Raw genomic sequence first — 17,235 nt, 5'->3', positions numbered from 1 at the left:
TATCAATCCCATGCATCTCTTGCAAAAATGAAGTAGAAATAAGACTTCCCAAATAATCTTATGAGGCCAGCATTACCCTGATACCAAAACAATACAAAAATAACACAAGAGAACTATAGAATATCCCTCATGAACAAAGATCCCAAATTTAACAGAAGTTCTGATTAAGCAAAATCAAATCCATTAATATTTAACACCATAATATGTCATGATCCTGCAAGGTATAAACATTAGAAAAGCAGTCAACAAAACCCAATTTATTAATAGAAGAAAAAAAATTGTGTTATCATTTCAACAGATGTAAAGACAAAAAAAGCACTGAACATAATTCAACATTTATTCCTAATAAACCCTCTCAGCAAACTAAATCCAAAAAGAAACATCCCACAGTTACATTATGATAAGTGGTGACAGATTTAATGAGGGATGGGGGTTGGGAGGGGGGGTTGTTTTCCCTCAAAGGTCTGTTCTCAACACTGTTATTAAACATTTTACTGGAGGTTCTAGCCAGAGAGAACAGGCAAGAAAAAAAATAAACAGAATCAATACTGGAAAGGAAAAAAGTGAAACTACCTTTATTAATAGATGAAATGGTTATCCATGTAGAAAGTCCTGAGAAATCTCATATAAAGCGAACAATTAATAAATGAAGTAAGATCACATCATATTGGGTAAATATACAAAGGTCAAATGTATTTCTAAATCATAGCAATGAATAACTGGAAATTAAAAATTTTACAAACAGCATCAAAGATATAAAATATTTAGTGATCAACTTAACAAAAAATGTATAATACCTGAACTCTGAAATTTACAAAACACTTGTGAAAAATTAAAGAATATCAAAAGAAATGCATATATATACCACACTTAATAGACTATAAAACTAAAAACTGTTATCAATTTTCTTCAAACTGATCTACAAATTCAATGCAATTCCACTCAATACCAAAATATGTTTCTGTAGAAATTAACAAGCATTTTCTAAAGCTTATATGAAAGACCATTAGAACACCCTGAATACCAAAACAATTTTTTTTATTATTTTTTGAATGTTTCTGTATTTTTGAAAGAGATGGAGACCAAGCAGAAGAGGGGCAGAGAGAGAGGGGAGGACAGAGGATCCGAAGCAGGCTCTGTGCTGACAGCAGAGAGCCTCATGTGGGGCTCAAATTCACAAACCATGAGATCATGATCTGAACCAAAGTCGGACACTTAACCCACTCAGCCACCCAGGCCCCCCAAAACAATTTTTAAAAAGAACAAAAGAGTTGGAGAAAAAAATTAACTGGTTTCAACTTAGTATAAAGCTACTATAATCAAACTACCGTAGCAAAGGCAAAAACAGAGTAGTATACAGATCAATGAAACAGGATACAGTCCAATAAATTGACCACATATTTACAGTCAATTGATTTTTGACAAAGATGCCAAGATAATTTCAATGGGAAAGGGAGAATCTTTCCAACAAATGGTGCTAGAACAATTGTATAGGCAAATGCCAAATTACGATCCTTGATCCACCCATACTATAAACAAAACTTAACTCAAAACAGATCATATGCCTAAATATAAGAGCTCTCACTGTCACACTTCTAGGAGAAATACTTTGTAATCCTGAGTTAAACAAAGACGTCTTAGAACACAAAAAAATATGAACCATAATAGAAAAATAGATGACACCAAAATAGAAAAAAATAAATATGGTAGACTTTATCAAAATTAAACACTTGCTCTTCAAAAGACACTGTTAAGAAAATGAATATGCAGGCACAGCCTATTAGAAAAAGTTGCAAAACATATATAATTAAGACTTGTATCTAGAAATATATTTTTAAATCTTACTACTAAATTAAAAAGACAACCCATAAACAACCAAAAAGTTGAACAATTTGAACAGCTACTCCACACCAAAGAAAATTCAAGAATGGTAAATAAGCACATAAAAAGATGCTCACCATCATTAGTCATCAGGGAAGTGCAAATTAAAAACAAAATGGGAGATCACTATATACCCACTAGAATGGCCAATAGTAAAGAGATCACTATTGTCAAGAATATGGAGTAAATGGGACTCTCAATAGATGATGGAAGGCAATAAAAAAAGTACAGCCATTTTGGAAAATGGTGGGGATAGCTTCTTGTAAAGGTAAACGTACACTTAACCATACAACCCAACAATCCTATTCCTGGGTATTTACCCAAGAATAGAAACCATACGTACACACAACGACTTGCCCTCAAATATTATAGCAGCTTTATTCACAACAGCCCAAAAGTGGAAACAATCCAAATGTCCATCAACGGGTGAATGGATAAACATTCTATGAGTATGAGCCAAAGAGTGGAATACGATTCAGCAAAAAGAAGTAATAAACTAATAATACACTGAATAATTTGGATGAATTTCAAAAGTGAAATAAGCCAGTCACAAAAAATTACATGCATAGGATTCCATTTACAGCAAATTCCAGAAAAGGCAAAACTCTAGGGACAGAGAGCAGTTCAGTTCAGTGGTTGTCATGATCCAAGGGTGATGGGAATGTTCTGTACCTGGCTGTGATACAGTTACATAATTATATACATTTGTCAAAATTCACTGAATTGTACAGTTTAAAGTGGTGAATTTTACTGTGCGTATCTAAATAAAGGTATTTTAAAATAAAAACCTCAAAACCTAAGAATGCAAATCCACAAAAAAACATTTTATTTTCCTCTTATTTAACAAGAGTGTTTCAGCAGATATTTTCCTCGCCAGAACACAACATATAGCTAAATAACCCTAATGAAATACTTACTCAGTACCAACAACAGGAGAAATAAAAGTAACATATTCTAAACATTTGAAATCATTTGTATTACAAATTTTTTAAAAGATACATAGTTCTCAATTCCCTACCAACATCTATCTTCCTAACCCCACCCTGTCTTGTATTTTTTTAATATAACCACTGAATTGGAAAAATCAATAAATAACTGAAAAAAAAAAAACTAATTTGAGACCATCTTTTTAACAAAAGGGTTCTAATGATACAGAAAGGAAAAAACAGATGGTTGAGTTATGGCATATAACTCGGTAAATGATCAGTTAGTTTTAAAACATCCCAAGATGGTAACAACGAGAAATGTTTGGCAAGCAAGGAAGACTAAAAAATTTACTCAAGTGTTTCAAGTTTACCAGATTCAATTTATATCAAGAACAAAGACCATGATGAGTAACTGAAAAGTAGAACTGTTCTATAATTTTGCTTAAATCTGCAACATTAGATGTGCTAGGGATCAACTTGTGGATACCCTACCTTTCCTGAGGGTGGAGGAGAAGGGCTGGCACAAGGACTCGGGTAACTACTGCTGTCTGTAGATTTCACAGAAGATTGATCTGATCGGTCATCAGTGCTTCGTTTAGGATGTAAAATTCCTCTATCTTTGTACTTCTGAGGTGGGTGTAGTGCTGGAGATGGAGATTTCATCAATACTCTTGAGTGAGAAGGAGGAAGCAAAGATCAGTTACATACAAGCTCGTGATTGAAAGCAGATGCCATTTCAAACCAAAGTTTCAGGGGCGTTATGATTTATGGAGTAGTATTTAAAAAGGGAATTTCATTCTTCTCTTACATTGTTTTTTAATTTTTATTTTTGAGAGACAGAAAGACAGCACAAGTGGGGTAGGGGCAGAGAGAGACACACACACAGAATCCAAAGCAGGTTCCAGGCTCAGAGCTGTCAGCACAGAGCCTGACACGGGGCACGAACTCGCAAACCATAAGATCATGACCTGAGCCGAAGTCAGACACTTAACTGATTGAGCCACCCAGGTGCCCCCTCATACATTTAGAAGTTTAATACCATCAGGGACATTAAGGGACACTTACAAAAAGAGGTAAAAATATATTTATTAGCGATCTACAAAAGTCCTTAACTTAATGTTAACAAATACTCAAAGTAGGATTTCCCTTACAAAATTCCTAGCCTCTTGTATGATGGTTTAGGAAAAGAGGTCTTTAACATTCCTGGCAGTCAGGAATTTTATAATTTTTCTAAAAGTATATGTCTTTGTGGAATAACCAGACATAAAAAAGAAAAGATACTATTGAGTATGTCCTAAAGTCATTCACTAGTAAAGTTCACAGCACCACCTATAAATTATACTTGTCAAAATACTGGATTTAATCAAGCCGTGAGAGCTAACTGCCAGTTTACACAAAATATATATGGTATGGCAACAAATAATGCCAAGAAGAAACAGACAAATCCAGAATGTGGTACACCTCACAGTATCACCACCCCACTTTCTTCAAAAGAGTCAAGAGGACCTGCTCTGGATCACGAGAGACTCAAGACACATGACGCCCTGAGAAATGCATGAGCCATTTTACTGGGACTGATCATTGGAATTCGATTATGTAGGAAAAATTCCTCTATTTTTAAGAGATGCATATTTAAATATGGAAGGGTAAGATGACATGATATGTGGGATTTATTTTAAAATATCTAAACCAGAAGCATTTGGGTGGCTCAGTCAGTGACTTTGGCTCAGGTCATGATCTCACAGCTCGTGAGTTCGAGCCCCACCTTGGGCTCTGTGCTGACAGCTCAGAGCCTGGAGCCTACTTCGGATTCTGTGTCTCCGTCTCTCTCTGCCCCTCCCCTGCTCCTGCTCTGGCTCTCTCTCTCAAAATAAAAATTAAAAAATTTACAAAACTTTTTTAAAAAAATAAATAAAATATATAAACAAACAAAGCAGGAGAGAACAAAGAAAATTTGGTTAGATACGGATATGGAGTTCATTACGGTATATCATTTAGTTTGCTGTGTTAAATAATATTTATAATAAGCGTTTAAAACAAAAAACGATGTGTTCAATAATTCATAAGCTTCCAGAGAGTCTTGTAATTAATAATTACTCTTCCTTCAAGACAAGTTAAAATAGCTTATCCCCACAATTCGCCCCTGCTTTAATCAGTATCTTTAATCCAGGATTATTTCTTTCACAAATGAAATAAAATAGCTAAAGCCTAAAGGTATTAACAAAAGAATATATAAGGAATGCACATCTGAATCATCAACAACTTAAGAAGCATAAAAAACAACCTTTCAGGGGTTTTTTCCTTCATGAATTGATGTCCAATGCATTATCTAAATTCAACCCCTAAAATCCCATCGTTCCTACCCTAGAACCTCAGAGACCTGAAAATTAGGCAAAAGAACTTAATGACGGTAAAACCGGGACTCAAACTCACAAACCATTAAGATCATGACCTGAGCCGGAACTGAGTTGGATGCTTAACCAAATGAGCAACTGAGGCACCCTAAAATGTTTTTATTTGAAGAAATTATGAGGGCGCCTGGGTGGCTCAGTTGGTTGAGCGTCCGATTCTTGGTTTTGGCTCAGGTCATGATCTCACAGTTTGTGGGTTCAAGCCCCACATCGGGCTCACACTGTCAGAAAGAAGCCTGCTTGGGATTCTTTCTCCCTCTCTTTCTCCCCCTCCCCTACTCGTGCTCTCTCTTTCTCAAAACAAATAAACTTAAAAAGTTTTTAATTAAAAAAAAATTATGTGGGGCACCTGGGTGGCTCAGTCGGTTAAGCGGCCGACTTCGGCTCAGGTCATGATCTCGCGGACCGTGAGTTCGAGCCCCGCGTCGGGCTCTGTGCTGACAGCTCAGAGTCTGGAGCCTGTTTCAGATTCTGTGTCTCCCTCTCTCTGACCCTCCCCCGTTCATGCTTTGTCTCTCTCTGTCTCAAAAATAAATAAACGTTAAAAAAAAAAATTTTTTTAAATTATGTACCATATATCTTGCCAATGTACAGTGAAAACATGAACTACAGATACTTTTTCTCTAAGAAGTAATCTCACAGACTGTAATTTCTCCTTTCAAGTATAAATTTTCCTAAGAGTCCTCATTCTTTTCCCCACCAAATATATCAACTTCAAGGCATTATCTATCAATAACACCAAAAGCCTGAAAGTAGATGAAGTTCTGTATCTCCCCGTTCAACAGGTAAGAATGAAGAGTGCCAAACTACAACTTGTAAGGAAATGAAAATGGTATCACAGGTGAAAAACTGAATTTATAAGACAAACAATATCTGAATTGTAACTAATATTACACTTTATAATTTTAATTGTATTAAATCTCTTTTACTAAATAAGCATGTATTACTTTTATTGAGAAACAAGTAGCCTTTCTCCTAAAAATGTGTGTGCATGTGTGTATGTATGAATATATAGGCACACACGTATATACATCTGTATGTATACACACAGACCCATACATACACAACACACAGAGTCTCTACGAACCTAACATATTTTTATAGATGGGCCTAGGAATAACACTACCACCTAGCAATGTCTATGGAAATCTATTCCCATATTCTAAACCATTTTTCGAGTAAGCTTTTAGATCGATATTTCCAAAAAGTGGGCAGTGTCTAAGAAGAAAATGTGCTTTTCACTCTTCTATCGCTCAGGAGGGCCTACATCAGAGAGAAACATTCAGGAACGCACATGATGAAAAGGTTTTCTTGGCAAACGACTGAATTATTCCTCAAATGCAGTATGTGAAGAACTTGGGAACCAGTACGAATTACTTCTCTGTAATTCAAGTCTGACCTTCTAATGAAGCCTTATGCTTCATTCAAATGTGCAAATCTGACCAAAAGAAAGTACTAACAGCCCCATTCGATCCTTACAAAACAGTAAACATCATGTATCTTTTATGTTTCCACTGTTCTATTTTTCTTTTTAACAATGAAATATTCTTACTACACAGACTTTCTACCAGTACTGCCGAAATTAGCATCACAGGCAAGAATGTCGTGTTCATTATCAATTCTAACAGGGTAAAAAAAATTTTAAACTGATATAAAGAAATTCTGATTCTTATAAAATATAAATTTGATTCTAACAAATGGGTTTTTTTTTACACAACAAATATTTCTGAATCATGGCCAATGATTCATTATTACCACTATTATATCATCATAATATGTTTTTTGATAAATAATTCAATATAAGAACTCTCTTATTAATAATAATCATATAGTAAATAAAAATACCATGTATAATTGCTAAATGTTAGAAAGAAAAGAAGAACCTGGCTAAACTGTAATAGATTTTGCCACTAGAGTAAATTTGTTTACTTCTGTATCATATGTCTCTGCTGGATAAAATAAAAACTCTTTGAAGGAAGAGCTCTTGTCTGTTTGGTACACTGCTATCTCTCTTACACCAAGAACAACACACATTCAATGTGTCACTGAGAAAGTGAATGAATAATTGATCTTCTGTAGGAATACTAGTCAGCACTACTGATACCCAGGTAAGACTTGTGAAGAGGCTGTTCTTTTAAATGGCCATAACCCATACTTCTTGCTATAAGACATATGCGAAAGATGTTGCTTGCCATGTATCAACTAAAATACAGAATTTTAATATACTGCTATCTTTTTAACAGACCCTAAATCTGTGAAGTCTTGAAATTAAACATTTTTAGTCTTTCCCAATAAAAAATTTCCTTATTAAATGACTCACAGATACCAGTAGCTTAAAATCCCTCATATTATCTTACTACTTACAAGAACTATGTTTTAAAAGTAAAACACTCTTCGCATTTTATTGTAACCTTTTATGTACACTCTAGGCAATTTTTAAATATTATCAAAACATCTGATTCTATGAGAAATAACTCATTTTCCTGGAGAAAATGTCCCCGTTTTGATAAAATGTTATAAATGTACCTTTCTGCAGTAGCAGACTCATCAGAAAATTCAGTATCTGCGGAAGTTTTCCTGCTATTATTGGACCTCCAAGATGATGCCAAAGGAAGTTCTTCTGAAGACATAGGCCTTGGCCTCTGGCCTATCCCAGACGGCTGCTGTAAACCTGCACACTGTTCCTCAGTGCTTAAAACAGCTATAATTGCTCTTACGGTAGCTTCATCAACTTGAGACCAAGGTTTGGATGGAGCTCTCATTCGGCGTAAAAATAAGCTGTGCCACTTCTGTCTGAGCTGCAGCAATAAACTGGCTGCCTGTAATGAAAGTTCAAACAGGTACAAGCAAAATGTATACCCCACTTGCGAGACACCCATTTACTAGTTAAAGTCTGCAACTGTTTCCAAAGAACACTCTGCAACTTGTAAGGAGTTAATGTATTCTAAGGTATTACATTTTATGTAATTTACTATTAATTTCATTCTTTCTGTTGCCCGAATGAGATAAAAATTCTTATTTACCATATTGGAGGCACTAGAGACACAAATCAAATGAAACAGTCCGATGGAAGAGACAGTAAACAATGTGTGGCAGAGTGTGATTAAAACTGGAAATGGTAACAGCATAGTAAATGAAGAAAAATACATTTAGTTCCATTCGTGCTTTAGTGCCTACAGAACATCCAAATGATGATGCCCAGAAGGCAGCTAGATTCACAGAAAGGTTCACAGAAAGGCCTAAGCTAAAAATATAGACAGACTTGGGAGTCATCAGTGCTTAAGTGGTTACTGAATCTACACAGAGAGGTAAGGTCCCTGGAGATTGCACAGAGACATGAAAAGAGCAGAGAAAGGCCCGGAGTAGTGGAGAACATCTAACATTTAAGGCACAGACACACAGAGAAGAGTCAGTGAAAGAACCTAAGAAGGAATGACCTTTGAAGAAAGAAGAAGAATCAGAAAAGATTCATGTCACGGTTAACTTGTGGCAAAGAAGTTGGGACAGGGGTGAGGAGGAAAAATGGGGAAGGGCAGAATTATGAAAGGAAGGGTATGGACAATAAATAGTGCCCAACAGGAGAGAAAGAATGAATTCAAGGACGGCAGGCTGGCTTGGACAATGTGGGGCACATGCTGACCTTGGCAAGTACAGTTTCAGTGAAGGGAATGGCTGGTGAAAAGGGAAGTGAGACAACTGTCGGCTGAAGTGATGAATGAACAGACAGTAAAAAAGTTAAACCTAGCCAGCTGTCAATTACTGACAGCTCAGCCGACCACATCCCCCCAAAAAAGGATATAGAATGATCTTTTAATACTAACAGTTGACAATTAGAAGTGGTTCAATGATGTAACAATCACACTGCTTCAACTTTTTCTTTGTTGTAGTTTTCAAATTGTCAATTTTTAGCTATTTAACAGATTTTAAAAGCTAAATAATCATGCTGTATCTAGTCTCAGAGTTCAAGTCTAAATGTTTATGTGAAAAATTATTGCAGCAAACTTTCAACATGGCAAAGCAACTTTAAACTCTAATTTAGCCAAATGAAATATAATCTGAAATTATATTACATTTCCCTTGTCTTTAAACTGTTTGGTGTAACAGAATATTGATTTAGTGGATTTCACCACTTAATGCACATTCTCCTCCTTTTCTTCCCCCAGTAATATTATTGACCAAAAATGTGCATTTCTGGGGCACCTGGGTGGCTCAGTTGGTTAAGCATCGGACTTCAGCTCAGGTCATGATCTCACAGTTTGTGAGTTTGAGCCCCGTGTCAGGCTCTGTGCTGACAGCTCAGAGCCTGGAGCCTGCTTCAGATTCTGCCACACCAAGGCTTTTCAAATCCTCTATTAAAATAAACCCCATGGGGTATGTCAGAGAATGCATGAGGGCCCTGTGAAAACTGAAAAACAAACTATATTCTCAAGTACTAAGGGCTCAATAGTAAAGATATAATTTTCATCATGTTGTATGTCAGTTCGTACTACCAGAATGAAAGAAACTTACCACACTACTGAAAAGCAACTTACCTCAGGCTCTAGTTTGAAATTGAGCCACTCATCAAGTTTCAAAGCTGCCAAATTAGCAGTGGTTCTGTCCTCCATTTCACTATCACTACTGTCATTAGGAACACCATCCGCTGTTCAAACACATATTGAAAGGCAAAAATTTCACTCTTACCACCATATAGCAAAAGAAGTAAGTAAACACAGATAATGTGTATTTACACAAATGCTCCATACTAAGAGTTTGGGTGTGGAGCTCTTCAAAGCCAGCAGTTCACAAATTAAGTCTCAATACTTACAAAGCGGGGGGCGGGAAGCAAGACATAATCTCTATAATCTCTAATCAAAATGCAACAAAATAAAAAAGACTATAACTTAAAAATCAAAACAAAGAGCACCTGGGTGGCTCAGTCTGTTAAGCATCCAACTCGTGATTTCAGCTCAGGTCATGATTTCAAGGTTCATGAGTTCGAGTTCTGCACTGACAGTGCAGAGCCTGTTTAGGATTCTCTCTCTAACTCTACCTCTCTCTCTCTCTCTCTCTCTCTCTCTCCCCCTCCCTCCCTCCTTCTCAAAATAAATAAATAAACTTTAAAAAAATCAAAACAAAATCTTTAAATAATAACTGAATAAAGATGAAAACTAAGAATATAATTTAAAAAGGGAAGAAAACAAGAAATGCTCATGTAAATTCATAGGTTTCAATTTAAAAGAAGAAAAGGAGAAACCACACCCATAAATACATCTTAGAAAAACAGTATAAACCCCAAAGGAAAAAAAAATGAAGAAAACAGTGAGGGAAAAAAACTGATATATTAGATAAAACAAAATGGCAGTAGTCAAAACTATAATCCAGTTCCTTGAAAAGATGAGGCACCCCTCTGGTAAGTTTAATAAAGGGAGAAGGAAGCTCAAATCCATATACAAAATCAGAGCTGAGAATAAGATTATAAAAATTAATACAAACTGTTTTAATCTAAGAAGATCCAGTATCCATAAAAAATAATAAATTTTAAACATTCAAAGAAATCTATTCTTTTGTACGAAACAAACTGAAAACAAAAAGAAATTACCAAAACAAAGAACAAGAGGTAGGAAAGCCCAGACTATTTCAGGAAGAAACCAAAGGTGTCCTGAAAGAACACCAAACACAGAAATCCAGTTCATCAAGTCTCTCAAACTTTGAAGAAAACAAACAATGGCCAATTCCTTGCATGAGACAAGTCTGAACTAATCCTAAAACCTGATATAAATAAATAAACAAACAAACATTTCTGAATATTCCCAACATACATACCTCACTAATGAGCAATTTTAAATAAAACGCTAGCAAAATATGAGCAATGCAGTAAGTCCTCCTTAGTCCAAGGAAGGTTTATTCTTATGATAAATATGATAGTCCCATAAGAAAATATATACAGTACAACAGCAGGCTAAATAAATTTTGATATGAACAAATGCCCACAAGCTATTTAATAAATTTCAAAATGTGTTTTAAAACTTCAAAAAAAGAGGGGTGCCTGGGTGGCTCAGTTGGCTAAGCGTCCGACTTCAGCTCAGGTCACGATCTCGCGGTCCGTGAGTTTGAGCCCCGCGTCGGGCTCTGTGCTGACCGCTCAGAGCCTGGAGCCTGTTTCGGATTCTGTGTCTCCCTCTTTCTCTGACCCTCCCCTGCTCATGCTCTGTCTCTCTCTGTCTCAAAAATAAATAAACGTTAAAAAAAAATTTTTTTTTAAATAAAAAAAATTTAAAAAAATAAAACTTCAAAAAAAGAACAATTCTGGAGCAACTGGATGGCTCAGTCAGTGAAGCATCCGACTCTTGATTTTGGCTCAGGTCATCACCTCTCAGTTCATGAGATCAACCCCGTGTCAGGCTCTGCACTGAGAGGACAGAGCCTGCTTGGGATTCTCTCTCTCCCTATCCTTTCCCTCTCTCTCCCCTCCCCTACTCACATGCGCTCCCTCTCAAAATACGTAAGTATTTTTAAAAATTTAAATTTCAAAAGAATTCTTTTTTATTTATTTATTTTTATTTGAGAGAGAGAGAAAGAGAGAGAGGGAGAGCATGCGCAAGTTGGGGAGAGGGTCAGAGGAAGAGAGAGAGAATCTTAAGCAGACTCCATGCTCAACACAGAGCCTGACACGGGGCTCGATCCCATAACCCTGAGATCCTGACCTGAGCCGAAACCAAGAGTCAGACACTCAACCAACTGAGCCACCCAGGTGCCCTTTCTACCTTATTTTAATACAAGTACTTTCATTAAAACAAAAATTACTGTCATCATCAATATCACTTTAGAATTTAAACCTTTAAAATGCAACAAGAAAAAGCAGGCCATTAACATGGTTTTCCCAAGTCATGAAAAAGAAATAAAAGGAATAAATTTTTATAACAAATTAAAAATTACCACTTAAAGGTACTCTAAGTTAATAGAAAGTCAAAAGGATTAGTAAGAGCTTAGTAAAGCAAGAGCAAATACAATATACTCTCCTGGGGGCACCTGTGTGACTCAGTCAGTTAAGTGTCCAACTTCGGCTCAGGTCATGATCTCACAGTTCAAGCCCCATGTTGGGGCTCTGCACTGACAGCCCAGAGCCTGAAGCCTGCTTCAAATTCTGTGTCTCCCTCTCTCTGCCCCTCCCCCTCTCTCACTCTGTCTCTCAAAAATAAATAAACATTAAAAAATAAATTTTAAATATACTCCCCTGTTACATAGTATTCCTTACTAGAAGATCAGCAGGAAAATGACACAAAGAGTAACTCAAGAACAACAACAAAATCTTAAGAATCATCGTAAGAATATATCCAACCTTTGTAAAACTTACCAAAGAAAAGATATTGCTAAATTTAATAAAAGGTGAATAGAAGAATATACTATATTCCTAGAAGTAAACTCTTAATTAAAATCACAAAAGAACTATTGGTTACAGAAAAGATTACAAGAAGATGACTACTGAATATTCATTATTAAAAATAGGAAACATTATAAAAAATAGCTTATAACAGAAAGGCAGAGTTACAGGGAGATCCTTTGCTACCAGACATAAGAACTTACTGAAAAACAAAATTACTAAACAAGATGGCACAACATAAAGGCAAAAATTTAAAGGAACAAAATATATAGAAAGTTTAAAAATGCCAATGTAAGATGTAATAATGACAAAGATGCCAGGGGCACTTGGCTGTCTCACTTAAAAGATAGGTAACTCTTGGTCTCAGGGTTATGAGTTCAAGCCCCACACTGGATGTAGTGATTACTTAAATAAATATTTAAAAAAAAATAAAGATGGCAAATGTAATATACAACAATATGCAAGCTTTCAAAAAGAAGATAAAGATTATTTAATAAATGGTACATATGAAGGGAAAGCTGAAAAATATAATAACTGAAATGAAAAATAAATTAAAGGGAATCAACATCAAGTTAGATGATGCAGAACGGATCAGCGATCTGGAAGGCAGGGTAGTAGAAATCACCCAAGCTGAACAGCAAAAACTGAAAAGAATTTCTAAAAATTAGGATAGATTAAAGGGACCTCAAGGAGAGTGTCAAGCATACTAACATTTGCATTATATGAGTCTCAGAAAAGACAGCGGGGAAGTGCATAAACTTTATTTGAAGAAACAACAGATGAAAACTTCCCTAAACTGGAGAAGGAAACAACATTCAGGTCCAGGAAGCACAAAGAGCTCCAAACAAGATAAACCCAAAGAGGTCCACCAAACATATAATTAAAAGCCCAAAAAGTACAGATAAAGAGAAAAGAATACCTTAAAGGCAGCAAGAGAAAAAAAAAAAAAAATGAGTTACACACAATGGAAACTCCATAAGGTTATCCAGCTGATTTTTCAGCAGAAACTTTGGAGACCAGAGGAATGGGCATGATATAGACAAAGTACTGAAAAGAAGAAACTTACAACCAAGAATACTCTACCCAGCAAAATTATCTTTCAGAACTGAAGGAAAGACAAAGTTGCCCAGACAAACAAAAGCTTAAGGAGTTAATGACCACTAAACTGGCCTTACAAGAAATGTTATAGGGATTTATTTAAGCAGAAAAGGAAAGGCTGTGATTAAAAGTAAAAGAATTATGAAAGAAAACAATCTCACTGCTGAAAGCAAAAATACAGTAAAGGTAGTAGGTCAACAACTTATAAAGCTAGTATGAAGGTTAAAGAGAAGAATAGTAAAACCTACCTACCCTAATTACTTAGAAGATGTACAAAATAAAAAGATATAAAATACAGTGTCAAAAAATAAAATGTAAGGTGAGGGAATAAAAATATATTGCTTTTAGAATGTGTTCAAACTTAACCACCAATTTAAAATGCACTGCTGTATACACAGGTTGTTATAGATGAACCTCATGGTAGCCACAACAAAAAACCTATAATAGATACATAAAAAATAAACAGAACGGAATCCAAATATAACACTAAAGAAAGTCATCAAATCACAAGGGAAGGGAATAAAAGATGAAAGGAACAGAGAAGAACTACAAAAACAACCAGAAAATGATTAACTAACATATCTATCGATAATTACTTTAAATGTAAAAGGACTAAATGCTCCAAAGACAGAGGGTGGCCGAATGGATAAAAAACAAGATCCATCAAATATGCTGCCTGTAAGTGACTCACTTCAGACCTAAAGAAAGAGAAGGCCTCAAAGTGAAGGGATGGAAAAAGATATTCCATGCAAATAGAAACTGAAAAGAAAGCTAAAATACCAATAATCGTATCAGGCAAAACAGACTTCAAGACAAAGATTTGAAGAAGAGACAAAGAAGAGCCTTATAAAGGGGTTAATCAAGTAAGAGAATATAACAATTGTAAATATCTAAGCAACCAACACAAAAGCATCGAAACACAGAAAGCAAGTATTACAAGATGTAAAAGGAGAAATTAACAGTCACACACGATAATGGTAGCGGAACACAGCATCCACTTCCAGCAATAGCAAATCATCCAGGCAGAAAACCAATAAGGAAACACTGGTCTCAACACATTAGACTAGGTGGACTTAACAGATATATTCAGAATATTCCATCCAAACACAGCAGAACACACATTCTTTTCAAGTGTACATGAAACATTTTCCAGGATAGGTCGCATGTTAGGCCACAAACCAAGTTTCAATATTTTTAGGAAGACTTATATCATATCAAACATCCTTTCTGACCACAATGGTACAAAACTAGAAATCAATTACAAGAATAAACTGGAAAAAACACAAACACGTAAAGCCTAAGCAAAAGGCTACCAAACAAACAATGGGCCAATGAAGAAATCAAAAAAGAAAGGAAAAAAAATACCTGAAGACAAATGAAAACAGAAACACAATGCTCTAAAATCTACAGGATGCAGCAAAAGCAGTTCGAAGAGGCAAGTTTACGGAAATATAGGCACCTAAGTCAAGAAGCAGTAAACATCTCAATCTAACCTTGTACCTAAAGGAACTAGAAAAAGAACGAAGCCCAAAGTTAGTGGAAGGAAAGAAATGATGCAGATCAGAGCAAAAATAAATGAAATAAGAGACTAAAACACAATAGAAAAGATCACTGAAACTAAGAGCTAGTTCTTTCATGAATTGTTTTTAATGTTTTTTTTTTAATGTTTATTTTTGAGAGAGAGAGACAGAGACAGTGTGAGTAGGGTAGGGGCAGAGAGAGAGGGAGACGCAGAATCTGAAGCAGTCTCCAGGCTCTGAGCTGTCAGCACAGAGCCTGATGCAGGGTTCGAACTCACGGACCGCAAGACGTCAGCTGAAGTCGTATGCTTAACCACCTGCGCCATCCAGGCGCCCCTATGTTTATTTATTTTTGAGAGAGAGAGAGTGAGAGAGCGCAAGTAGGGGAAGGGCAGAGAGAGGAGGACAGAAGATCTGAAGGGGGCTCTGCACTGACAGGCTGAGAGCAGCGAGCCTGATGTGGGGCTCGAACTCACAAATCACGAGATCATGACCTGAGCCAAAGTAAGATGCTTAACCAACTGAGCCACCCAGAGGCCCCCTGCTCCCGCCAGAACATTTTAAACGCATTACGCCACTTTTAAGTGATAGTATATTTTGCAGCCATTAATATAAAAGATTTTTTAAAACTTATATTCTGCATAATGAAAATAACAATGTAAAATAGCTGAAGAAATATGTAAAAATATTAAACATAATTTTAAAATAATATTCAAAAGTGTTTGCATAAGGGAAATGAGATCATGGGTCACTATTAATATTATTTCCTTAAACAATTACCTTTATTTATGTTAAACTGTTATTTAACTTCAAGTGGGAGAGAAAAGTAAACCTATCAAGATTAATCAAAAATGCACAAATCAATACCAAGTTACCTTTAGAAAAATCAATTTTAAGAACTGAGGTATACTTCAGTAGTTTCTAATTAGTCTTACCATATCAAAAGGGAGCTACTACTACATAAATTTTGGTAATTTCAAAATTTATTTGGTCCAGTGAAAAAAATTTCATTGCAGATAGATTTTCATTTCCTTCATAATCCATTTACCTCGAAATGATGAAGGTTCTTGAAGAGCGTTACTTGCCAATCTAGCTGGTCCACAGAATACCAATATAGTGACGGGTGTCACTGCTGAACAACATCGAATATTAGCTATTCTATGGGCCCTGGTCATTTCATCATAAATAAGCCAATCTGTAGGTAGTGCTTGAATCGCTGCAGCCTGACCATTGGCTGGAGGAATCTATTAGAAAAATGGATTGAAGAATTGTTAACTGTATGTCACCTAGTTTACCGGCAATACTTTTAAAATGTAAAAAGTCCCTCAATGAAACAGATGAGGTGTATTAATACTCAAGCAAAAACGAAAGCACGTCCTTGTTCATATAGCTAGTAGTCCTCATTAGCTAACACACTACCTCTTCCAACTCTAAGATTCCATCAAAAATTTGTTCCAATGTTGAATTAGACATAGGTAACTAATTTCTTAAAGCAGGCTGGTATTTGGAGCATTTCTGGTTGATCTTCAACTATGTAAATTAGATCAGTTTGACTTCAAGGCCTAAGACAGCATTAAAAATGTTTTACCTTTTTATACTGAGGCTGACTGAGAACTGAAGTGGGATGAAACCGAACTTTTTTCTCCTTTGGCCCTGTCAGTACTACATTCTCTCTGTCCACATGGACTACATTAGGATACATGCCTGCCACCAATGCAGCTTTAACGACAGCCCAGTTCTCGGAATTTGTGTTAACATCTCGAATGTCACCACCGCCTCGTGCTCTAACAAAACCTAGAAGGAGGAAAAAACCACACCAACTTTTTCTATTGTGCAAAATATACTTTTAAACGTATGCATTTTTTACAAAAATTGTATAGCCCATGTAAGTTTAAGGATATTCAAATTCCACAGCAATTAATAAAATCTCCTCTGGTAAGTTTAAGATACAGATTCAATGTTCTAATAAAGTTTAGGTTTGTTCACTGGGGATGTGGGACTCTTAAAAAAAATACACACTCTTGCTATAAAGTTCT

The 17,235-nt window shown here is 35.7% G+C and overlaps 1 protein-coding gene across 10 annotated transcripts in view; it reads right to left on the bottom strand.

Moving 5' to 3' along the window:
* YTHDC2 (YTH domain containing 2) overlaps window positions 1-17,235 on the bottom strand; it is a 104,841-nt gene that overhangs the window by 42,462 nt on the left and 45,144 nt on the right. For all 10 annotated transcript variants that reach the window (XR_006216016.1, XR_006215998.1, XR_006215997.1 and 7 more), the window contains 5 exons: window positions 16,788-16,993; window positions 16,248-16,443; window positions 9,751-9,860; window positions 7,745-8,037; window positions 3,300-3,477 (listed from right to left, as the gene is read on the bottom strand). Coding sequence is in view for 1 of the 10 variants with exons in the window: in XM_042982477.1 (XP_042838411.1) it covers window positions 3,300-3,477; window positions 7,745-8,037; window positions 9,751-9,860; window positions 16,248-16,443; window positions 16,788-16,993 (983 nt within the window). In the remaining 9 variants the exon portion in view is untranslated. The remainder of the gene's footprint in view (window positions 1-3,299; window positions 3,478-7,744; window positions 8,038-9,750; window positions 9,861-16,247; window positions 16,444-16,787; window positions 16,994-17,235) is intronic.

Source organism: Panthera tigris, chromosome A1 (genome assembly GCF_018350195.1).
Source record: "Panthera tigris isolate Pti1 chromosome A1, P.tigris_Pti1_mat1.1, whole genome shotgun sequence".
In the NCBI taxonomy this organism is placed as follows: domain Eukaryota; kingdom Metazoa; phylum Chordata; class Mammalia; order Carnivora; family Felidae; genus Panthera; species Panthera tigris.
The sequence above is the reverse complement of the archived record's forward strand: the minus strand, read 5'-3'. Positions and strand labels throughout refer to the sequence as shown.